The sequence below is a fragment of the Solea solea genome, chromosome 10, assembly GCF_958295425.1.
Source record: "Solea solea chromosome 10, fSolSol10.1, whole genome shotgun sequence".
Classification (NCBI taxonomy): domain Eukaryota; kingdom Metazoa; phylum Chordata; class Actinopteri; order Pleuronectiformes; family Soleidae; genus Solea; species Solea solea.
The window spans coordinates 25,997,802-26,023,136 of record NC_081143.1 but is presented as its reverse complement, the minus strand read 5'-3'; the positions used below and the strand labels follow the sequence as shown (position 1 = coordinate 26,023,136).

Sequence of the window (25,335 nt, the reverse complement as noted above, 5' to 3'; positions counted from 1 at the left end):
ATTGCGGCTCAATAACTTTTCCCTGCGAGCGAATCAAAACTTTGGAAACAAATTAAGAGTTGGCGCTGTGGTGATGAGATACATAATATTTTACGCTGGATTAAAGCCTAATCCATGGTTAATCCCCTGAGAAAGGTAAATGTCTAAATGTCAGCTACTATCCTGTTAAAACATGCAAATTACAACAGCTCTCCTCTGTTTTCCCACTTAGCCAACCTCCCCTGTTTTCACCCCTATACAAATACATTTTTTTATTATTTCATTGTGTACCTCAAAGTTGAAACAATAGAGCTGTAGCTGTAAAATGGCAAAGCTTGTAAATGGTGACAAAAACACAAAAGAAAAGCAATGCCTCTCTCTCTTATTTTTTAATTTTTATTGGTGCATCATGTGCTAATGTGTGGACAGATGTGTGGCTGTGATTTTCATGTTCATAATTATGGAACATGAAAAGCCGAAAACACTCTGAAAGGCAAAGTCACAAAGTGTCTGTGTGGGCTTTATTAAGACTTAATTAAATAATAGTGTCAGTTAATGGATTTATTAATGTGGTGCATTACCTAATAGGGATTGGGTACTAGATTCATGCACCTTTTTTTGTTTTTTATTATGATTTTACAAATTCAAAACCATCTGGGGATATGCAACATCATTTTCTGCTACTAATCAGTTTGTCTTTCTCAACATTGACATTCATTCCCTCTCTTTCTCTCTTTGTATGTGTTTTATATATAGGTCTTCTTCCTGTCTTTGAGAGTGACACCTCCACATCTGTGCTGTCAAGACTGACAACCGTTTGTCCGGGGCCATGAGTGACAGCTGGGGTGACAGTGTCCAAAACCCATTGATGTGGAACACCTAAGATGGGGACAGGATTTGCCAACATGCTGCAAGCTCAGCTCTAAAAGTCTTGAATACATCCGTCTGTTTACCTTTCGCTCGACGTACATTTTGTCTACCTGCACCTGACCTGCAGCACGTCCTGACTTCAAACCCCTGCTTGCTGCCTTCTTTTCCTCCGCTCCTTTCTGTTCCTCCTTTCAAGTGAGACGACTGCAAACACTTCTCATCCTAACCATGGCCAGAAGACTCTGTTTGTCCTCCTCCCCTCCTCCGTTCCATTTCCTCTCTCTTATGCTCCCTGTGCTGTTGCTCCTCCACCTGCCTGGCGAGGTGCAAGGCGACTGCTGGCTAATAGAGGGGGATAAAGGCTATGTTTGGCTGGCTATCTGCAGCCAGAACCAGCCTCCATACGAGACCATCCCCCAGCACATTAACAGCACGGTCAGTATGAGCCCATCTATGCATAGGCCCTTTTAAACCACCACAGCCACTTCTATAAATGCCGCCATGCATGTGATGGTGTCAGATAAGGTGCACCTGCCATTAATCACGACACAGACCCTCGCAAAGCTGCAACTGAATATAATACAGTTCAGTCAGTATACTCTCCATATGGTTTATTGTGATTCTACGTTGGCTGTGGTTACAGTATGACAATGATATATATATATATATATATATGTATATTTTTGAACTTTATAGATAATAAAATGGAATGTTCATGTAAACCAATATAGTTACAAGGTTACATTTATATGACTAATGAGGGTGACAGCAGGAGCACTTGTGGCGTAATTGCTATGCTGTTAAATTGTTATTAATAAACTGATTGCTGGCTATCTTGAGGCAGTTATAATTACTGTAAAAGGTGTATAGCATTTATAGCAAACAAGAAAACCTCATTTAAGGTCCTAAATGAGTCCATGTGGCATTGTCGCATCTCACTAGAGCAAGATTTGACCTCTTAATCCACATCATATCTCATATCATATGTTTTTTTTTTTTCTTCAGCAAATTGTTCCCTTTTTGATAGTGGCTTGATGTTGTATTTAATTTGCAGCATAAATTACTTAAAATTGAAAATTTCAATTAAAAAACCCATTGGCGAAGTTAACATACGACTCCATTCCACTCTCAGAAGGGACGCTCAGTTGCCAGGAAGCAGGCTTTGAGCAGCTAAAAACTAATTTTGTCCAGAAGTATTAACTGGGTAAAGAAATTTGATGTCAAACTGCCGTGTTTGGAGGCGCAATATGCTGTTGGCAACTATTTTTGGCATAAAAAGTAAAGGTTCCTGCTCTACGGCTGCCAGCAGATGCAATGCATCACCTGAAAGTCATTTGCTCTTCTGTCCCTCTTAGGTTCATGACCTGAGGCTGAATGAGAACAAACTCAAGGCTGTGCTCTTTACCTCCATGTATCGCTTCACGAACCTTACTGACCTCAATCTAACCAAGAATGAGATCAGCTACATCGAGGACGGAGCCTTCGCTGGACAGGCCAACCTACAGGTGTGGAGCAGAGAAAAAAATGTTCTGTTCACATGTTTTTGATTATGTTTTATTTAAAATTAAGTTCCTCTGAGTTTTTGTGTGAGATAAAAAAAAAATGTCACATTGCCTTTTATTGTTTTGGGATGGCTCAATATCACTTTTTGCCATATCTGATATACATATTACAACTTATTAGTATTTACCAGCACTGATATCAGTATGATAGTGATTTTACAAAAAATATTAATCTGTTTTGTTTTTCGAATTCTTTTAATCTTAAATTACATCTACATAGTTCACATGATCACAACATGTGTATTCATCATTTACATTCTGGGCACACGGTGGCGCACATCTCTCTTTACAGATGTGCTTGTGCTTAATGAAGCATTGAACTATTATTTTGCATTTTGTTACAGTATAATTTGGATTTTATGATTTTCTTTTTGTGATATCTAGTGATTTTGTTCAGAATTGGGAAGCAGATGCAGATATTAAATATTGTCTTGGTTCATCCCTAGTAGATATCTATTAATACTAATAGAACTGCTCTGCTCAGGTCGCATAAATCATACTTTATTAAATTGTAAAAGCATATCTTACACATCATCACAAATCATTGACAATTAGTCTTGCTGTGTCAAATCCCAGGTTCTCCAGCTTGGCTACAACAAGCTAACCAACCTGACTGAGGGCATGTTGAGAGGCCTGGGCCGAATGCAGTGCCTCTTCTTGCAACACAACCTCATCGAGGTCATTGCCACCAATGCCTTCTGGGAGTGCCCCAGCCTCAGCAGCCTGGACTTATCATCCAATAAGTTGGCACGGCTCGAGCCATCTACCTTCACTCTCCTCAACAGGCTTATGGTGTGTGAACTAGCAGGAAACCCATTCCACTGTGGTTGTGACCTCTACAGCTTTCTGTCTTGGCTGGAGGCATTTAACAATGTCACCCACACCTATGACCGTCTCCAGTGTGAAACCCCTCCAGAAATGAACGGATATCCTCTTCTGAGCCCAGTTCCTGGGCAAGGAAGAAGTGCCCTCTATAAGCTTGTGTCCAAGTGTCAAGATGGTGGGACAGGGATGGCCGCACAGATACCGGAGCAAGACGGGTCAGGAATGGGTTTGGACAACCCAGACCAAGGTCTTTATCACCAGCCAACAATATCGTCTACTGCTGATCCAACATATAACCATCAGATCTCTATGAAGGTTCAAACTGTCTCCCTCTACTCAGTTTCACTGCAAGTGCAAATCCCACGGCCGTACAGTAAGATGTACGCACTTTCCCAGTACAACCACACTTTTGTTGCAGACATCAGGCCCCTTAAAAACAAGAAGGAGCTGATTACCGTGGAAAACCTAAAACCACACACCAACTACACTTTCTGTGTGGCGTCTATGAGCAAATCTCAGCGCTACAACCACACCTGTGTGTCTTTCACCACACGAGCAATGGGACCAGAGGACCTGCGAACCAATCCATCCACAACCACTCACTACATCATGACCATCCTGGGGTGTCTGTTTGGCATGGTCATTGTGCTTGGATTTGTTTATTACTGTCTCAGAAGGCGACGCATTCAGGAAGAAAAGGAGAAGGCTATAAGCGTGAAGAAAACCATTTTGGAGATGAGGTACTGGCCATTTTGTTAGTGGAAGTCACATTATGAAACTTTTTCTTGAAAATCTATAATTTATGTGTCTTTAATATTGATGTATAATGTATTTATTTATTTGGAATAATTGCAATGTCCAGTTGCTTAGTTGTTTTACTTAACAAATTAATTTGCTTTGAATCCTTAAATAGCCTATTTATACAAACATTAACACATTGTCTCACCATACTCATTCAGGCTATAGGGAATTTTCTTTGTTTTCCTAATTTGTTTGACCTTTAATTAAAACAGCAAGGACTTCATCATCCCAAGGCTTCTTTGTTAAGACAGGAAAAACACATTTTTAAAAGTAGTCTGTCAAAGTTACAACTGCAGTCGTGACATTTGCAAATTAACATACACAGTATAATGTAAGATAATGAAAATAAATGTATTGATTATTCCAAAGTGATTCTCTCATTCTTCAGATATGGCCCAGAGGCAGCTGCGGCGGTGACTAATGACCCAGGTGCCATGCAGCGCCTCCAGGAGCAGGCTCACCAGCACCATCATTCAGGAGGGGCAGGAGGAAAGCTACCACAATCTGCCTCCTCCAGCACAGGCATGCTCCACGGATCTACCAACACCAGTTCTTCTCGCCTCTCCTCCTTGCCTCAGGTGGAGAAAATGGCCAGTGCCTTCAATGAGGCAAAAGTCGGCAAGGTCAACTACATGGATGTGAGGACGGCAGGAGTGACAGGGGAAGGGAGGGAGTTAGGGATGCCAGCTGGAGGGGTAGGGGGAGAAGTAGTTGTGGATGTGCAAGGAGGGGCTGAGAATGGGACAGAGGCTGGGGAGGATTCTGACGATGACGACGGCCGTGGCTCAGCCTCAGAGATCTCCACTATCGCCAAGGAGGTGGACAAGGTAAACCAGATCATTAACAACTGTATTGATGCCCTCAAGCTGGATGCCTCTGCTAACGCTGTGACCACGGCTGAAAATTCCAGCTCTCAATCCTCCTCCCAGCCTCCAGCTTCTATCACATCACTCCCCCGCAACCTCCTGCCCCTCTCTCCAGGACACCCTGGAGATCAGATCATGGCCTCCTCCCCAAAGGTGCATTCAAAATCTCAACCCCAGCCACATCCTCAATCACATATTCAGCTTCATCCACATCCTCAACCCCATCCTCAGCAGCATCTGCAGCAACATTTGCAGCAACATCCTAAGCTGCATCAGCAACCACATCCGCCCTCTATGGCCCCAGTGCCCCTGGTCATGCCCCTGTCTGAGCGGCCTGGTATCAGTGGAGGGGGCTTCCTCTCACCTCCTTACCGTGATCCACCCCCGGCCAATGCGGTGCGGCCCCTTCAGAGGCAGTTGAGTGCAGACACTGCTGTGGTGAAGAACCGTTGTGGTGCCCCTTCTGTAGGACCTGTCAAGGGCTCCAGAGTCTTCAGTGTGGATATTCCTGATCAGCGTGGTGATCCTCCCAAGTACCCAACAGAAAAGGAAAGCCCTGTCGGTTGTGGTGGAGGAGGAGGAGGTGGTGGAGCAGGGGGTTGCAATGGGAATGGGATGGGAAACATAAATGGTGGTGGGGTGAGTGTGAATGGGAGTGGGATGGGTTGTAATAATGGGAGCGGAGGTGGAGTGGTTGGTCCTGGACAGCAGCAGCACCATTTGGAGGTTCATCCAGACTACCATAGCTCTGAGCACCGCCACTCCTTTCCTGCACTCTACTATGAGGATGGCAATGAATCACCCTCACCTACCCAAAAGGTCTCATTTCTCAAGCCACTGGGGCGCTCTAAGAGGGATGCCACAGCCACTTACTCCCAGCTCTCACCTTCTCGCCACCACAACTACAACTCTGGATACTCCTCCAGTCCAGAGTATTCATCTGAGAGCACACTGCGGATCTGGGAGCGATTCCGACCTTACAAGAAAAGCCCCAGAGAGGAGGCATCCTATATAGCTGCAGGTCATGCTCTGCGTAAGAAGGTGCAGTTTGCCAAGGATGAGGACCTTCACGATATTTTGGACTACTGGAAGGGGGTTTCTGCACAGCAGAAGCTGTGAGCTGGAGAAGAAATTCAAATGGCAGATTGTGAAGATGGATGCCAACAGCAGACAAAAAAGGGAATAGATATTAATGTAGCAAGACAGAAAATGATATTTCCTCTGTGGTATCCAGTGACATGGCTCTTGTGGATCTGCTGGTTCCAGAGTTAAAGACGGTTTCTCCGTGGGTTTCTTCTTTTCTTTTGGAATTGATTCTATGAAAAATGATGAACATTTTAAGAGGACTGGCTGCTTTCAGCACAAAACTGAATGATAACTATTCACCAGACTGCCTCACACTGGGCACTTTGGTCCTCACAGGCTTCCACAGACCCACTTCATACACTCTGTGAGCAAAGCAAAAGGTGGTGATAAGCAAGTGTCTACTACCTCATTACTGGCACACTGTAGCTCAGCTATCTCACTAGAGGCAGCCCCATTCAGGACTTAAACCCATCCTTCTCTTCTCTAATCCCATCAAACTGCCATTCACAAAAAAAAAAACATCATTCCACGGAACCACCAACACCTGCCCTCGTATAGAACCATCATTTAGCAGTGATAATGAGGAAGCAGGGTGAGGAATTAGGTGCATTTATTTTTTGAGCTTGTGTTCCGACACTTCTGGACATTTTATGTGATACTTGGCATGCTAATTGGTCTTCATAGCAATTAGCCAGTTTAAGGATAGGTCAGGCATGCTTTGTGTTGAGCATGCTTGTCGTTTTGAAACACCAAAATGCATATGTTCACTATTGTGTGGGCATGTGGGTGAGTATAGTCGCAGTTGGGGAGTATTCCATTATTTTCTGTCGCCTACCATGGCAGCATAGTGGATAGCTTATTGGAAACTCTTAGCATATAGATAGCTAGCCAGTTAGTTAGTTTCATGTCACTGCGTTAAGGCTTTAGGCTATCTTGATAGAATCAAGTACACCCATCCTGAAGACATGCAGGCATTATTTGTCTGCAAGCCCATTCCCTATTTACAGTTAGAGGCAATTTATTTTGATAAGGGAAGCTACCTTGTAGGACATTTACATTTCAATAGCGTAACTCATGGAAATATTACTTTAGGCTGGGTTATGTAGGTTAGCAAAAGACAGGAGGTGGCTCAGATATTAAAGAACCCAGTAATCACATTTTGTCTGAAAGGCAGACTGAGAGCAGAATCGAGAGTTACAGTAGTTGAACACACCAGTGCTGAGGACACATGGACGAATATTTCCAAGTGGATATGGATCAGCTCAAGGCAAGACATAATTAAAAAAACAAAACAAAAAAAAACATGTCAAATCCTACCTGCACAACACAACCGATTAAAATGGATGGTAAGAGGAAGGGAAGGCCTTAGGGATGTACCCTGCCTCAGTCCGCATGACTCTCCACTTAGTACATACGTATATGACCTTGCACAGCTCTGGGTGGGAGCTTGCCATGGACCAAAGTGCCCCGGGGAGGTTGGATTCAACAAGTTCCAATCACATTCATCATAGATGCTGTTCTGTTCCCAGAGGACAAGGTAGTTCTGACAAGCAAAGAAGTAAGTGACCTACTTAGATTGTGTTTATTTAGATTTAGAATTGGGTTTGAATATGTGTGTTGAAAAAGAATATGCTTCAATCACACAGGAGCAAGGCCTCGTGCTGCAGAAATTAGACAAACATACATGCTGATAATTTTAATTGTATAAGTCTTTACAATTCCATATGAATTATCTCAAAGCTCTTTCGCTCTGAATCATCATCCATGCATATTAATGTCATCCGGCTATCTTTAATTCCTTTTATGCCCACTTGTCCTATCTTTGCCACTGTCACCCTGACCGCTCCTTCTCTGCTGTGATACATCTCAATTGACGGTATAAATTCTTTTTAAAAGCATGTAATTAATTAATTTCCCTTGGTTTTTCCCTAAGCACAACCTCTGTCTAACTTAATGGGGTTTATTAATGAGTAATTTCTGGAGGTTGATGTTGTATTATCATCTCAGGTCAGAAGAGTGTGCTGATGTTATTAACTCTGCCAAAGTGGAAGACTGATTGAAATTAATGACGGGTGCCTTCCAATGCCTATTTTTCTCTCTGTCCCTGCCTCCCTCATTAGATGCTCACCAGCCTCCCTCCCCTTTGTGTTGACTGTAGTAGCTGTCGCAGAAATGAACCTAAAACTGTGGGAAGATGTATGCTTCGCCATGACTGTGCAGGTTATGAGCAGGCCAAGGTGAGCAGGTCTGTGATCTAACCACCCCCTGGGTGTTATCCTTCCATTTTTGAGTCTGGTTTGTTAGGAAGGACCAGTCTGCCAGGCCCAGAAGTTATGTAGTCCATTCAATTTTCCACTGGGTTTATCCTGATATCATAATTTTGACAGGGTCTGAGTTCACTCTTTGTTTTCCACCAGAAAGTTAATGGGGAAAGCGAAAACAAAGGCATATGAAGATGAATTCAGACGGATAGCCGAGTAGCTAAGTCAGCTAGTAAGAGATAAATAAGCTTTGAAATAAACAAATACAATTATGTTAATGTGCAAAGAGCATGGACAGATGCACATGCTTCATTGACCTGAGGCGATATTACTAGTCCAACTCTTTTTGAGACAAATTTTCTTTGGTCAGTTGCTTTGCAGAAACATTTGTTACAGATGTGGTAATAGTGGCCTTTCCACCAAAGGGACATGTCCACACAGCTGCTTAGTAGAACATTCAATAGCAGTACACTTTTTCACTAAAATGCCCTTTGATTGGTCAACATCTCTCATCATGGGCAGAATATCCCTAGGTTTGAGCCTCCAGAAGGTGCAGCTCGCTCTTAAATCACTTGATTTATATTATTTCAAAATGTCATTATGGAATTATTGATCCATACAGCCAACGATATGTTGCCTACCCCAGCTTTAAATAGTGCATTGAGTTTCATTAGAACCTCAGAAACCTCAAGAACCATCAGAACAGCTTTGTCACTTGCTTGAACCGACCATTTAATTATGCCGTAATGAAAAGCTGTCTGTTTTTATTCTCCCAAACTACTCAGTGTTTTATTTTTTTTCCTTTGACATTCTATTGTGTTTCATATTGAGAAATGACTTTCCCTCTGACCTCCCTATGTCATCAGTGGCAGCCGATCCAATAACCCCACTAGCACTCACAATGGAATTTTAAAGGCATGTCATTATTCTGCTATCGGATCAATAGAACTTAATTTGGGCAGGTGAGACCAAATAAAAAACACAGAGCAAATTCCCTTGGGGCCCTCTTTCGGACAGCCTCCGTTATTATAAAGCATCCACTTTTCTATTTCGGCCCTTTGTTTAAATTCTACTGGCAGTAGAAGAAATGACCAGTTAATTAGTTTTTGAATAGTACCACAGGCTATGCAAGGGTAGAAGCTTTTTAAAAATAATGGCTTCATTTGGAAGAATGGGGAATCGAGCTGACGTTACCTGAACATACCCTCAAGGCCTTTATCTCTAGATGTAAAGAAAAACATTAGCTCAGCTATTAATAAGCACAGTGTGTGGCATAATTTGCTTCTCGAAGTATTGCTAATTTCATACTTATATTTAGATCTACATACTGTAATTGGCTTGTTCTCCAAACTTTCATTCTGCTTGGCTCTGTCTGTTTGCTTTGAGGCCCTTATTACTTTAATTCCATCCCTGCTGGCCAAGACTTGCTCCTCTTTTACAGCAAACTTACTGTCCACAATATGACTTCATTTTCAGTCGACAGCTAAAGCTTTTAATCTCCCTCCTTTTGAAACAAGTGGTGTCTAACTCCAGTTCTCAGGGGCCAGAATCCACAAGCTGAGACTGACTTATGTACAGATAGCATACCTTAGGGATGGCATGCATGTCTTCCCTCAAGTCTGGCCAATTAAAAACAATTATGAATCATTGTGGCACGATCTCTGACGGCGTCAGGAGGAAGGAAAACAACAGGGAACGATTGGGACATCATGTCTTGTGGCAGTTCCTGAGGAGTAGAGTTAAACCCTTTCTGTCTATACGGCTGTGACACCCAAGAGGACCTTGGGATTGGTGATCAGGCATTGTGACCAAATAAGATTTCTCACACAGTGTGTGTGCAGACAGATGTGATTAACATGTACTTAGGATGGAACAGCTCTGGTGAATAAGCAACAAACTTTTCATTACGCTAAGACGTGGAAGGGTGGTTTCTTTTTGCCTTGGAGTTATCTTGGTTTTTACACTGTTCTAGACTATTTTGCAGACTGCCTCGGGGACTCATTGCTTCACAAGTTTGGTTTCTCATTTCAGTTTTGTAGGCTTTTGAAGTTCAGGCTTATTGAAAAACACAAATCAATAGTCATGGAAAATAATGGAAGCGTCATTCTGATCGCCTCCCTTTGGAGTTTCAGTTGTGAAGCTTTGGCACAGAAACTAGACATACAATGGCTCCCTGGGACAGGCAACGTCGTCATTTTACTACTGTTTAATTAACCACCTTAAATCCATGGAAGGTCTGCAGTGTAAACATGGGCTTTATTTTAACGCTGTGAACATTAAACCATTGTAAGGATTCCTCTTTAGGCGTTCAGGAGAAAACACAGAAGCATTCCTCTTCATATCCCCTTATGCCCCTTCCGCCTTCACTATCACCACGTTAATGGACCATGAGAACCAGCGCTGTGAATATAACTTTTTGTCACTTCTCTGGGAATTTAATATTACTATAAGAAGTGGGAGTCTTGGGACAATGAGGAGATATTCAACAAAATGCTCAGAGAATTTCATTTCCACCTAGTTCCCTGATACATTTATCTCCCCTTATGAAATTCTGCCAAACAGAAGAATACATTTACGTTGTAAACATGTAAATTACTATACTTTGTTTTCTTTTTCTTTCTTTTTTTTATATCAGATACATTTCTGAAGCTGAAGGTTGGTGCGATTTGAAGAGAAGTATTTTTCTGCTACAGTGTTACAGGGTGGGTCAGTCCTGTTTTCTGCTATAGGGCTAAACTGGATTAGCCAGGGCTTTAATGTACAGTCTATTACAGCTACATCCTCTTGCTTTCTGTTCCAATTGGAGAGGAGGTATCAGAGATACATAGTTGTATTCCAAATACAATACAGGGTCACTCTTGAGATTAACTAGTGGTGAGCTGCTGATTCCTTTGGAAGAACCAAAAGTCCAGGGTGCTTCTTCATATTGTCTGAAAGGCAGATTCATATCTCAGGATGTATAGACAGGTCTCTGTGGACTGGCAGACCCTTAATTATTTACACGACGATGCTGCTGGAGGTGTTGTGCTTAAAACGCTCTTCTGTGAGTACAATTACCACCCCCACCCTTCAAAAGCACAGATTTTGTCTGGGTTCATTTACATGGAGCACATCGAACAAGGCAAGACATTATATAAATACTGAATATGAGTGGTTGGTTAGTTTGGTAGTTAGCTGGCCTTTTGTTCTGTTAGCATTAGGAACATGGTTCCTGTTCACAGTTTAAAGCCTGGTTTAATTCACAGCTTGCTTTTGCTAATGAGTTTTGCAAGACATGCATTACCCACTCACATGACACTGGTGGAGCATGTCTCTCTTAACAGTCAGTACTTAGTGAAGCTTTTATGTAATATTTCAGGTTTTTGGAACATATCAGATTTCATGTTTTCCTATTTTTGATATCCGATTCAGTGATACTCACCACTATCAAAACGATACAGATACTTCATATCATATACAGGCACCTTTAGCCTATCAGAGACCAAGATGAGTTAACATGGTAAGGTTGACACCTGAATACTGTAGGTTTATGACAGTAAGTTCTAAATTAAATCTGGTTTTGTCCTTGGTTACATGTTGATTCCACATCTCTTCAGACCAAACAAGAGGTTTGGAAGAGGTTTGCTCTCAGCAATTATACTAAAATTTAGATTTTTAACCCCAATGCTCATTGGCTCTATGTTGACCTTGGCCCTGGCTAGTTTCCCCTGGCGCTAAAGCAGAAGCAGGACTGCGATCGAACTGCAAACTTTTTTGTTTGTCTGTCTGCTGTTGAGGCGTGAGCCGTTGACTTGTTGATTCCTCTGTGGGTTGACGTGATCGCTTGATCACGGGACTCTCCGTCAACCCAAAAAATGAGACGTGAAACCAACACACAACAAAAAAAAAATGGAGGATTATCTACCGGTGGCCAACTGTGACAAACACACTCACACAAACACACACAGAGACACACACACACACACGCACAAACATAAATGTAGAGAATTAATGAATATACTGTACGTGTTTGAATAGAGTAGACTTTATACTATATGGACTTGAAATGTGAGAACACACAACATATACTTTCCCATGCCTAACTAGCCTACAGTGCAGCACATAACACACTTAAACACACACACACCTTCCCACACACACACAACATACCATATTTACACCTGCCTACACAAAATATGGACAGAATATTTCTAACCACGTTTACAAATGGTCTTTAAAAAGTGCCCAAATGGCGAGTTCTATTCACAGGCGGAGTGGAACCAAACATCTGTAGAAATAAACCGAACAACCTACGTGTCTTTTTTTTTTTTTTTTTTTATGGTTATTATGATGTATTTACTTTCCTGTATAATTGATGCATTCTTTTCTGAACGGTTTGTATTTACAGTTCTCATGATCTCCGGTACTGTGTTATCTCTGTGTACGTGAGAATGAAATTGCATATTGTGAAATCCATTTTTACTTGTGTCCCCTTCTGATCTGTCTGACCGAAAAGAGACAAGTTGGAGCAATTGCATACATTCAATTAGGTGTCATAAAACAAAGAACAACAAAAAAGAAAAACCGGCAGCACAATTTTTAACTAGAGTTAGTAAGTGTTCTGCAGACACTCAAATCTGGATTAAAAAACAGTCCTTGTATCTACCACCTTAATCAGATCTGCTCCATAATTTAATGGATTCTTCTTTCAGGTTGTTCCTCCTCTCCCACCAAGTTTCAGGAATATTGGTTAAGGAATTTTTACATTATCCTGCCAACAACACACACCGACAAAGAGCGAAAAACAATCTACTTTGGCTGAGGTAACTAACTAATATGACCATTGTTGTAGGTGCAGAGTTGTGATTTGGTGTTTCTTTTTTTTTTCCTGTCTTCAATCTGTACTCTCACACACACACACACACACACACACACACACACACGACGTGAGAGGTGTGCTGAGGAGCTGATAATATGCCTGTCACACACAGGGAAGCTGCTGTCACCACTGGCCTTTTCAAGGACCTTGTTTCTCAGTCCCTCTTACGGAGAGACAGAAAAAAACCGCAGGACAGTCTGAGTGTGTCCTTTTGGAAGATTGAACTGGCTCTGCTGTGGGAATTGTATCATCCATTGCATATGTGTTAGTGTGTGAGTGTGTGTGTGTAAGATAGTATGCATGTGTGTGCATTTTATCTGCTTTCAAACAACCTTGCGCTGTCTGGCAACACTGCTCTGCTTGAGTGCATCCTCAACATGAGACAGAGTGGTGTGTGTGTGTGTGTGTGTGTGTTAGCTCTTTCTGGACCTTTCGGCATTAACACTGACCTTGTCAGGACCAGTAGTCCTCATGGAGACAAAAAAACTTGGTCCTAAAGAGGCAGAACCTCATTTCTGACAAACTGGTTCATTTTAAGGTTAGGTTAAGGTCAGGGTTTGGCTTTAAGTGGTTGTGGTTAAGATTTAGGATAAGGCTTTGTTGAATGGAAGTCAATGGGAGTCCTTATAGCAGCACAAACCTTTATGTGTGTGTGTGTGTGTGGTAGGGATTTTGCTATGAAGCTCTGTTCTGTCGGGGGAGTGACGGCTGAGACTGGGTATCTAAAGCTTTTTTAATTAATCTGCCTCTCAGTCTTCAAGATTCTACAATGAGGCTGTGCTTTTTCACTCACTCGCTGTCACTCACACTCTCTCTTTCTCACACACAGACACACACACCTCCCTCTCTGTCTCTCGCTTGCGCTCATGCTCCGTCACACAAGTGGAGGTTGTAATTGCACTCATAATTTGCACGTTCACACTCGGAAATTCGAACAATCAGCCAAACACATGGATTTCATGTCACACCATTGTGCACACATGCGGTTCGCCACGACAGTTACAGTACATGCCTACTCATGCATGCAGAACATAGTCACACACACACACAGCGACATCTCTGTCATCTCTTCGTTCTCCCGGTTGAGTGCATTAGCTTCTTCCTCTAAACTTCCTTCAATTCTTCCACTTCTGACACGCTTCCTGCCCCGATTACCATTAACACAGCAGGTTAGCGTTCACTCTGACCACTAGTGCATTATAAAGAGGCAGAGTAAGTGTTGTATGACCTCACATAGAGGTGGGTTAAGTAACTCTACTTTAAGTTTTGGACCGTTGCGCTAAAGTGATTCCATCACCGTTTGTTTGCTGTCTTTGAAGACTCGAAATTTGTGATTTGACGTCACCTGCAAGCAGGCAGTTATCGGACGATACCGGCTGTCAATCTCACTGGTGTCCACTCAGTTTCCTCTCAATGGAAAATCCCTTTAATAATTTACAAAATTGGAAAAATGTTCTATTGAAGAAGACTATTCGATTATAATGACATTATTTATAGGCATTCCACAGTCTGCACACTAAATCCACTTCATTCAGTTTCATCACTATTGCCATAAGACACGTCATTGCACTGTAAATTAAGTTATAGGCAAATTACCGGCAATCTGTTTGGTCTAATTACCCACAGATTAACTTCCCATGAGTGTCTGAGTCACACGATGACCTGCTCCTGCAAAAAACCTGCAGAATTGAACAAGCTGATTTCTTATTTCTCAATTCAAACACCTTCTAGCAGCCTTGGAGCAACGTGAAAGTGAATGTGAATGTATGCATGCTTTTGTTGACTGTGTCGTGTCTACCTGCAATATTTTTGCGTTGCTGTTTTGTTAACTATTCAATCTTGCAGTGTGACCTTGAAAAAGAGCGCTTACTCTCAATCCCCCCCTTCCCTCCTTTTAAATAAAAAACATAAATAAAGGAATTGAAGAAGGCCAGAAACTAGCGAGTGAGACCGTTAACTCCACAGGAAAATGTTTACTGATGTTATAAATTGAATGAGAAATAGAAGCTAATTTTTGTATAATGGAGTCATCCCCCCCCCCCCCCCCCCCCCGGTGGCTAATACTGTACTTCCTGGGTTTCTTTTTTTCAAACTGGAAGACTACGTCCATTTTCATATGTACGGTCGCACCGTGGCATAAGGGAGCACTTCATTTCAGGTTTTAGTATATATTTATCTTAAATGCTTTTGCAATTATCCTATATACAGGTAACCTAATACTAATAATCACCAATTGAAAACAGCTTCTTATGATTCAAAGTTTTGATTTTTAAGACAATGTACCTGTACAGTTGAATGCCATATAGGGTGGCAGAAGACAGATAAATACATGTAACCATGACGATAACAAAGGTCAGGTCAAACAGATATTTACACATCCTGTCGCCTTTTTCCACCGCATAAAATGTTCAATTTTGGGTCAATGGCAAATATTTACATAAAATAAACGTCAGTGTTATCTTATTTTGAGGAACTGTAAAATTCTAAATCAATCCATTCATTATCAATCCGATGGTGGTAAGCTATTTCAAAACACTGATTCTCTTTTTCTATGAATCATGAACCCCTAACCTTCCTTCGTTACAAGCTTTTCCTTCTCCTCATCAAAAAGTGAAGCAAAGGCAAGTCCATGATATTCATTTAATGACATATTTATATTTCATTGCAGCTCCATGTATCCGGGAGTCTCTGTGATCAGTCTCTACCGCCCCTGTACTTTAACCAAATCATGAGAGTTTCCTATGTAGGTTCATTTTGTTTCTGCACAAAAGACAGAACGGGCTACTAAATAAACAAAGCAATGGTGCATCATCAATTCAGTGCACATGTCTGCGGCATAGATTCAATCAGTGCAACAACAGGGACATCGCTGTGTTGAAAACTTCCAAAACATCCCAACAAAACTGACTGAATGTTATCCAATTGTGTGGCAACACCGGTGTCATTTAGTCCAAGCAGAATGAGGCGCGATGCATTTAAATATTAACAATAGTGGAGAAAAACAGCAGCGTTGCCACCCCTCGTTCCATAAGCACCGCTTAAATAACAACTGAACTGAACTCCAGAACATGATCCCAGGGAAATGCTTTAATGCCTTTGCCTGTTCCTTGGGGCGAGAGAATGAAAGCAGGCGGCAGCTATATGTATATTAGGATTTAGGTTGTTGTGACATCCCTGTGCGGTGTGTGTTGGATTTTGTGCATCTGTGTCATTCCAGGGGCTCGTTATGCTCAGATTTGCTCGATAAATGTGAGTCGGTGTTTTTCCTTCTCCATTCTCTGTTTCCTCATTGTCTTGCTCATCTTCCTTTATATCACTCTGCCTCTGCCAGAATCACGTTTTGACTGCTGGTAGACATTTCTTGCAATAATTGGAAGCAGCAATAAATATGATTGCAGAGGAGCAAAGAGATTTTGATTAAGAACTGTAATAGATTTTTACCCCCATATGGTGGTTCGGGGTTTCCCCCAGGAAATCTGTTAGGAAATGGTTATTGAATGTACAGTGTGATCAATCAATCACTGTCATCGGTTGAGCTGAGTCCGACAGATCTTGTCTCGGGATCAATTTAGTTAAGATATAAAGGCTTATAACAGTCTCTTTATTCACTCGACGCACAGCTTTTTCAATGCACTACTGTGCCTCTGCTCATCTTTACCAATAAAATTTCATTTTATTCATTCATTAAATGCACTCTCCTCGGTTTTAAAATGCAGTTGTTGAGAATTGGAAAAGCAGAGCCTCATTGTTTTCTCTGAGGCAGTGACTCCCAAACCTGACATTTACCATGAACATTTTACCAGAAATATCTATTCTTATAGTCTTAATGGAGCTAAAATACCACAACATCATATAATTATACCAAAGATATATACATTTTTCCTCTTTTACTCCTCTGTCCCTCATAGCCCTGCGGGTCATTGCTTCAGTGTGATGCCATGCCATATACGTGGTCCCACATTTCCAAGCAATCGATTACAGGGAGCAGTGGTGGTTGCCGGGGGGCGATGGGTGGAACAGTCATGGTTGCTAGGTAGCAGATAAGAACACAGGCTTCCATTAATTGCCTTCTGACACCATGGGAGAGAAAGTGCAGGCGGGTGGAGAAAAGCACGCCCGTACACACATACCCGTGTACACGTGTGGCGCGTGTATACCCGCAGGCGTACACACATCTGAGAACTTAATGAACCTTCCGACACCAGCAGCTGTCATATGAAATGAAATGGGAGTGGAGATACAATGGAAGTGAGCTCTGCAGCAACCACCAGGAGACACACTAGACATCACGTTCTTGTCACATGCCTGAAAATATACAGATATTGAATATAAACACATCAAAGTTGCATTAACTCAAATGTATGCAGAGGTGGATTGACTGAGAATTGGCATAAAAATGGAAAATAAAACATAAAAAACGATTACATTAGTGATGATTACTGTTGCAGAAAAGTTTCCCCTGCCGCCTCGGCAGGAGTATCAAGCCTATAGAACAAAATGAAAAAGCACTAATTGGATAGAAAAATAGTTTGGTTTCTTAATGTTTGTAAAAGTCTCATCATGTCGCATAAGTTTCCAATAATGACTAGACAATGATCTGATCACCTGAGCGCCCAGGTATATGGAGATATGCCATAGATAATATTTGCCTCCTTTCCTGGGCTGTGGTATTTCATACAGTGTGGTCACCATCCTAAATAATGCAATTACAGTTTCATATTTACCTCAATCAAATAATCATAAATGCTTCAAAGTTCTTAAAAGTTGGATGGAAACCCAATGATTGATTCAAGAATGACCTGTCACGCCAGCCTTGGACATCCTTCCCAGATTGAATCTGGTATTTTTGGAATCTGTTTTCCATGCAGTATCATCAGAGCATCCTTACTTTGACATAGCTGACATAGGGCAGAAGGGTACACCCCGGACAGGTCACCAGGAAGGACTGTTGGTCTATGTATGGTGACCCTATCACATCAGCTGAAACACCTAGAGGCGGTACAGGTGATCCAAACGTGATCCAAAACAGTGACAGTCAATGCTACCCATTGCACCACCGTATGGCCATGGTTACTTGACAGCTAATTTGGACATTTTGTTTCCAGAAAATATAGCCTCTAAAACTTGATCATCAGAATGAACAAGGCTGCGTGTCAGTGACAAACTTCGCAGCACTGCCGAAGCTTTTTTATTTGCATGGAGCTCTCATGTGAAAGCCCCCTCATTAAACAGCTGATGGTTTACATCTGTCAGCTCCTGAACTCATATTATGTGAAAAGCAGCCTGATTAAATTGGCAACTGTCTCTTTATCCCCAACCCTCCAACGTATAAACCTGCCTGATTAAACACAAAGCAATATACTGTACTGGGAGGTCTCCCATGTATTTAAACCATCTGATTAAAAGTGGAATACAATACACCTGTCAGTTTAACTCTCCTCCAGAGTTTTATCCAGAATCAAGTGTTATTTCTCCAAGCTTCTCTCATTGGCCTCAGTTTACCCCAGAATGCTCTTACGTCCAGACGATGCGGTCAGTGGCCCCTGCATCGCTTAAAACAAAGATTAATTTGCTTCACAAAGCCCAGTGTTACTTTGTGGCTGTATAAAAGCTCAATAAAACCTTTTAGCGTGAACTCAGAGGGAGAACGCTGAGCTCCCAAGACTCATGTTCTTAGCTAAGAGAGGAGGGGATAGCAAAAGGAGTGTGTCGAGCATGTCGTATACAAGTACACACTCACAGGCAAGCTTTTACTAGGGCGATGCCGTTGAATGTCGCCAGATTATGCCAGTCCCACTCCCATAACTTGATTGTCTCACCTTATTTTCAGCAAACTCTACCAGTTACTACATCTGTGGTGCTAGAGAATTGCAGACACAAGGATCGTGAAGATTGGAGTAAGGTAGATAGTGAGTAAAACAGTGTGGGACAGGTGGATAGAGATAGATAGGTGTAGTAGTAGTATTTAGTATTAGATTATACTGCCCTGCCACAGGGGTAGGGAGCAGTCGGGTAGTCTTCCCACCATGTTTCCAGGCGGCTCTGTCCAGTGGGTCAATGCTGGTGAGGCCGCACACTTTGATGTCCCTCTTGACACACTCCATCCAGGTTGTCCTCGGTCTCTCGGTCTGCAATTTGGTGATGGTGTACCACCGGAGTCGGCACGACCGTAGCACTGAAGCGACGTCCTCAACCCCAAGTCTTGCATATAGGGCAGCCGAAGATCCATCTAATCAGGTGTCCAGAATGAAACAAACACAGGGATTATGAAGTGGATTATAGTAAAGGATGCTTATGGAAGGTTGAGAACTAGTCATGATGTCATTTGACCAAGTCTAAAGGTTTGAGTGGTACCCGATCCAGATGCCCCCCACGAGAAAATGTCGTGGGCAGGGTCAGGCTGTACAAATGAGGATAATGGGTCTCTCCACGAAGCCACTTTTAAAAAGTGATGGAAAACTGTTCCACCAATAATAATAGTACCTTGGTTTGAGGGAAATGGAGCTCATTTACTCAACAATTGTGGTGATGGTGATGGTGGAGGAGATAAAAACACAAGAGAAGCAGCCACTTCATTTAGTTCTATCCAAACTTCCAAAGTCACTCCATAAAAGAGTTCTGACATTGTTAAAGCTTCATCCAGGTGACCTACGGTTCATCTGATTTGTGGTTGTGACTGCTGCTCCACAATTTACAGTGGCGCTGCTCTAGTTCAGTTTGGTCTGTATCTGTAAGCTTTCAGAGGACGTGCATAAATATAGGCAACATGAGTGCAGAGGGAGAAGAAGGCCCTGTTTGTTTCAGTATGCGTGTACACAAAGTATAAATGAGCCTTTGGATAATATTTATGAACCAACAAGCCGCTATGCCTCTTTGATTTATTGCTCGTTTCGATCCTAGTTTCTGGATGAGAGGAATCCATTTCAGCTGACACCCCAGTGACTTCAAAACCGTAACCTTGTGAATTAACTGCAAGAAAATTCCTGAAACTTTTGTTTACCAGCCTTCGCTGAAATACTAAACATACTAAACTTCAAAAGAGTCCAGATGTTGTTTTTTTTAGATCAAATACAACAAAAAAAAAACAAGCTCCAGGTGTGATTCTTTTTGGAGGCTAAGGGAACAATGGGGAAGTAGAAATGAAGAGGTAGCAACAAAGGATCAGCAGACAGAAAAATGGAATGAGCTATTGCTTCATGGAACAGGTGAAACAAGAAAATAACTTAGGAGGATGGAATCTCGGCATTAAGTCAAGGCTGCTTCCTTGAAAACAAAAAAAGGTCTTTTAAGATATCAGAGGCGAAAAGGATTGAAGGGAGAGGATGATGATGTCCCGTTGGATGTCTGTTTTGGGAAGGGGAAGTGTGCAAACACATAGTTTGTGCATGCTGAATCAACAGAGGCTGACAAAATGTGCTTTAGTAACTTCTCAATAAGAAGGTGGCAGCACACAGACAAAGAAGCAAAGTAGAGGAAATAGGCTGTATTTAATCAATAGACGTAGCCTTGTGGTTTGAAAGGGGAAGTCTATAGACGTAGAACAGTAGCAGTTGGGTAAATGGGTAAATGAGCCTACTTCTAACTTGATTTGCAATATCAGTAAACAGTTTCCTGAGTAGTTAATGGTCTCCATTGTTAGTTTTAGGTGTTTGATGTCAATTCTATAAAAGTTATCTTCCCAGATGGAGGTAAATTGTAAAAGCTAAACATGTCTAGTTGGAAGGTAAAGGAAAGAGGGCATTGGGGTATCTTTTTTCCTCGGAGGGTTTGAGGGGCACAACATGAACTTTAAATATAAGTTAACTGACAGATTTTTTTTATGGGAGGTCATTTCCCTTGCCATCCTCTGTCAATCCCACTCTCCCCCCGCTGAAACCTTAGAGCGGCTGTGACATTTTCATAAAAATCCATGTCCATTTTGCTGCTTCCCATCTACATAGAGGTGATGGTAAAAGCCGGCTCTGCTCAGGGTTTTTCAGGACCTTGACTTCTGTCGGCTGCAGTAGATAGAGAGAAGAAAAGAGACAGGGAAGAAAGAAAAGAGAGGTAAAAGATGATCAGTCACTGTCACAGTGTGTGTTAGTGTGATGAACCACTCATGACCCGAGACAATATCTCCATCTCTGAAAGGCTCCACCCATTCTGACATGTGTTCTGGCATTTATTTCATGACTCTCTCTGTGCACTGTTTTTACTTCAGCCTTTCCACTAAAAGGTTGCATACGTGCAACCACTTTGTAGAATGGCCAATAAGAAGCACCTTCGCTCTCTCTCCCTCTCTGAAATGCCCTGTAATTGGTTGAAGTCTTCCATCATGGGTGGGGTTTTTGGGCAGAGGTGTTTCAGAAATCTCTCTGAGATCACTTGATTTACATTTTAGAAAAAAGTATATGTGTATGAGCCGCATATTTGATTTGGTGGAGATTTTTTTTATGCCCTTCCTGATGTTCTGGGCTTGGGAGTATGCCCGATGTGGTCCCCCCCCCCCCCTGTGGCTTGGGTCAATTTAGGGTGTCCAATTAATAATGAGTAATGGGGATTGGGTACCTTGCTCAGGGGTACCCCAGCCCTTGACCTGGGGGGGGGGGGGGGACCTGGCAACCCTTTGGTCACGAGCCAAGTTCCCTTTCCACTTGGCTTCCCTGTATAATTATTCATCCTCCTCACCTGGCGTTCTCCACCTGTTTCATCCTTTGTTAGCGTCCTTGCTTGTATTTCAGTTCAGTCTTCAGTTTGTCCTTGTTCTCTGGTCAATAAAATACAGTGGGCTGTTATTTCTATTTCTATTTTACACGTTAAATACAATTAGTAACTCACTTTGTGGAACTGATTACACGCGATCTTTAAGGTACCAGGAAAGTCTTATTTCACACCCGTAATTCTTTTTTATTATCAGTTCTTGGGAAACTGACTTGTGCAGCACTGCAAGAGGACGGAGAGAGCCCGAGGTACCAGGGGTTTGCAGGGTAAGCAAACTGTGCAACAGACACCCAGACCTGAGAATGATTAATTACTTACGTCTGCAGCAACAACAACGTTTGAGATCCACCCTCCTTAAATTTTATGTTACGGCCAAGTCTATAGGACTGCAATTACTTTGTTGCTGGAAACCATCCAAGTGGGCCCAATGCCCACTTTCTTGCTTCAGCTTGCTTCAGTATAGGGTCTTCTCTGTCCCCCTTAAAACGACCAGAGTCCCCTGAAAGATATGACAAATCTATTACAATTTCAAAGATGGAAAAAAGGACTGACAGGATTTTAAAAAGGGAAAAGCATCAAGCGTGTGATGAAATATGATGGTGGCAGCGTGGTGTGCTCCAGGCAGAATAGTCTCTTTAGCATAGAGAAAGGTGGAAGGTAAGGCCTGTGATTTCTCTCCCTCCTCATTCCTCACCCACGCTCCCTTCTGCCCTCACTCCCTCACAGCTGAAATGACACCTCGTACCTGAAGAGAAGGTGACGATCAGTGTGCTAATGTATGAGAGTGCACGGAAAAGATATCCCCGATGAATAAATAATTGAAAGTTTATTTCAAAATAAGAGAATGACAACAATGAAGGACACAAATAAGAACACATTTATGATCTCCCCCTCCGTCCTGAGATGGAGCTCATTTCGAGATCCACTTTCCCAGATTGGTGTAAATGAACAGAAAGTGAGAGAAGGAGGAGTGAGAGGAGCTCCGGGGAGTAAATTCTAGTTGAAGTGCAGGGTGGCATGCTGTGGAAGTGCTTTCACGATAGAAACACTGTCGTGTGGAGAAGTTAAGTGGAGGAAGACGGGTCATGATGTCACCCATAAGAATCTGATCTCCCATTTTGAAGCATTGAGTTTTAAAATTTCACTCAAAAAATCACTCAAATGTGCTGCGCTTTATTATCCGTTTTGCTCTAATTGGGGAAACTATCCACAAAATTGGCGAATCCATCATGTTCTGTTAATTAAAGGAGACCTGGAACTAGAGACTGAGACCATAAACTCCATTTAAAGTTGCCTGCTGTTTGCAGCCGGCGAAGTCGCCCCCTGGTGGCTACTTCCCAATTAGCTTCTCCTGGCAAACGTGAAGACCACATGAATCATTCATTTTAAAACGAAATTCAACTGAAACTCACATTAAAAAGATAATTATTTGTCCCTTAAAAAAGGATGCTCACATTATTCTGATATTCATTTTAAATGTGTTTTAATGATGTTTTGACGCATGTTCTCATCATGTCACTGCAGGGGGAAAACGTTCCATGAAAGAACTGTAGCTTTGAGTCAATTTTGATGGAGAACTGCTGTTGATTAGTTTTTGCACCCACACCTAAATGGTGCAAGCATCTATCCTAATTTTACACAGTTTATTTATTACTCCAGGTCAACCCAGTGCCACAAATGAGTTTCATGGGGCTTCATAATCTTTCTCACATTCAGCACATTGCCCTTTAGATTAATGATATGTTCGTACGTACCATTAGCTGCACAGATTAACCTTGTAGGGACTGGAGTCATCCCCAGTTGGCGCAGAGGCAAGAGAGACTCTGCAGCATGAACAGGTCACAGTCACACCACAGTCACCAGTTCACCTCATATGCAGCTCTGTTCTTTACTACAAGAATTTATTTTTGTTTTTGTTTTATGGTTTTAGTTCCGTTTTGTGCAGGACTTTGATGGTCTATGGGATTCTATATGGAGTGTTTTGTTAACCTTACAGCTGGAATAGACAAATGTTTTGCCTAAATGTGTCATTTAGATGTTAAAACAGATTGCAAATAGTAGCACAATGACACCATATATACATATATATATATATATATATATATATATATATATATATATATATATATATATCCTATATAAACTTTGCTTTCACTGGATTTTCACATTTGATTTAAGACTCAAGTAAAGAAACAACACATTTCTCGATTTTTAAAATAGCTGCACTCAGGGGTGTTTAATACGCCAATCCAAATCTTCCATAGATGTCATATCATATCAAGCGTATGCATACATCATCTGGTGATACAGTGATAACTCATTTAAATGAAGAATGAGGTGTAATTATTTAATAATTTACTCTATGTACTTGTTGAGTTTGCTCAATATTGACTTGAATTGTTCATGAAATATAGACTAACTTAATGGTTCACACGCTAGATTTGAATGTGAATGTGAACATATCATATGAAGCAACTTTTTATTACATCGTGTGGCTACCTGCTGTACTTTCACAGTCCACCAGGCGGCCAAACTCGCCCTTTTAGGTGATGAGAGAGCCTTCGTCTGATATTTAGTGCTCCATAAACTCAGAAAAGAGAAACTTTAGAGATTATGGGAATATACTACAGCTCAACTGACTCATGTCTACGAGAAGATAATTATTTTCTTTCCTTACAATCACGCAACTGTGATTCAATGACCCTGTAATCATGTGATCAGTCCTCTAAGCTCACACATCTCCAGCTGTTACCATGGCAATAGCCGCATGTGGTACACTGGCGGACTCCAAATCCACCTCGTTTTCTCACACCAGCGAGCTATCGTCCCCATCTCAATTAGTGTCCAACAATAGTCTCCATGAAGCCACAGTTTGCCGAACAAAACAATCAACGCGGCTCTCGTCCCTCCGTCTCAGAGGAGAATCTGCCCTCTGCCAGCTATTCACAGCTAATTCTGCTTTTTGGGAGACTGAGATAGATTTTGGCTCTCTCCCGGCTCCTGCTGCGCTCTGCCAGTGTCATGCTCCAGCCCGTCCTCTACTCTCCCACTCGTCTGCAGTCCTTTTATCGTCAGGAACGGTAGAGAAAAAAGAAATCACTGCGGCTCTATTGTGTTGCCATTTTAAACCAAAGAGATCCAGCTTTTAGAGCATATTCAACATCCGTCCCGCTCAGTTTAAGCCGTTTTTTGGGGGGGGGGGATGCTGGGAAATGATGGCCTCCGGTTGAAGCCTATCACTGCACACATTCAGCTGTTTGAAGTTGAATGTTTTTCACTGAAAACACAGTGAAGTTGAGTTACTTGGGGAATACAGAATATTAGATGCATCAGAAGTTCTTCAATTGTGAATAAAACAGATGCAATGACTCAGCTTTAGTCACAGGTTACATATTTCTGACTGTTTGTCATATAACTGTAGAGCATCTTTTTCTTGGTTGTTGCTCATCAAAACAATCCCTCGAGAAAGAGTCTCATTACTACATTTTAAAACCAACATAAGCAACACTTGGCCTTCAAGATGTTGT

The 25,335-nt window shown here is 41.9% G+C and overlaps 1 protein-coding gene across 1 annotated transcript in view; it reads left to right on the top strand.

Moving 5' to 3' along the window:
* Positions 1-7,122, top strand: part of LOC131467583 (protein phosphatase 1 regulatory subunit 29-like) — a 228,848-nt gene extending 221,726 nt beyond the window's left edge. The window contains exons 5-8 of the mRNA XM_058641573.1: positions 736-1,284; positions 2,205-2,354; positions 2,988-3,976; positions 4,426-7,122. Of these exons, the coding sequence (XP_058497556.1) occupies positions 1,078-1,284; positions 2,205-2,354; positions 2,988-3,976; positions 4,426-6,022 (2,943 nt within the window). The 5' untranslated portion in view covers positions 736-1,077 and the 3' untranslated portion in view covers positions 6,023-7,122. The remainder of the gene's footprint in view (positions 1-735; positions 1,285-2,204; positions 2,355-2,987; positions 3,977-4,425) is intronic.
* The last annotated feature ends 18,213 nt before the right edge of the window (positions 7,123-25,335 follow it).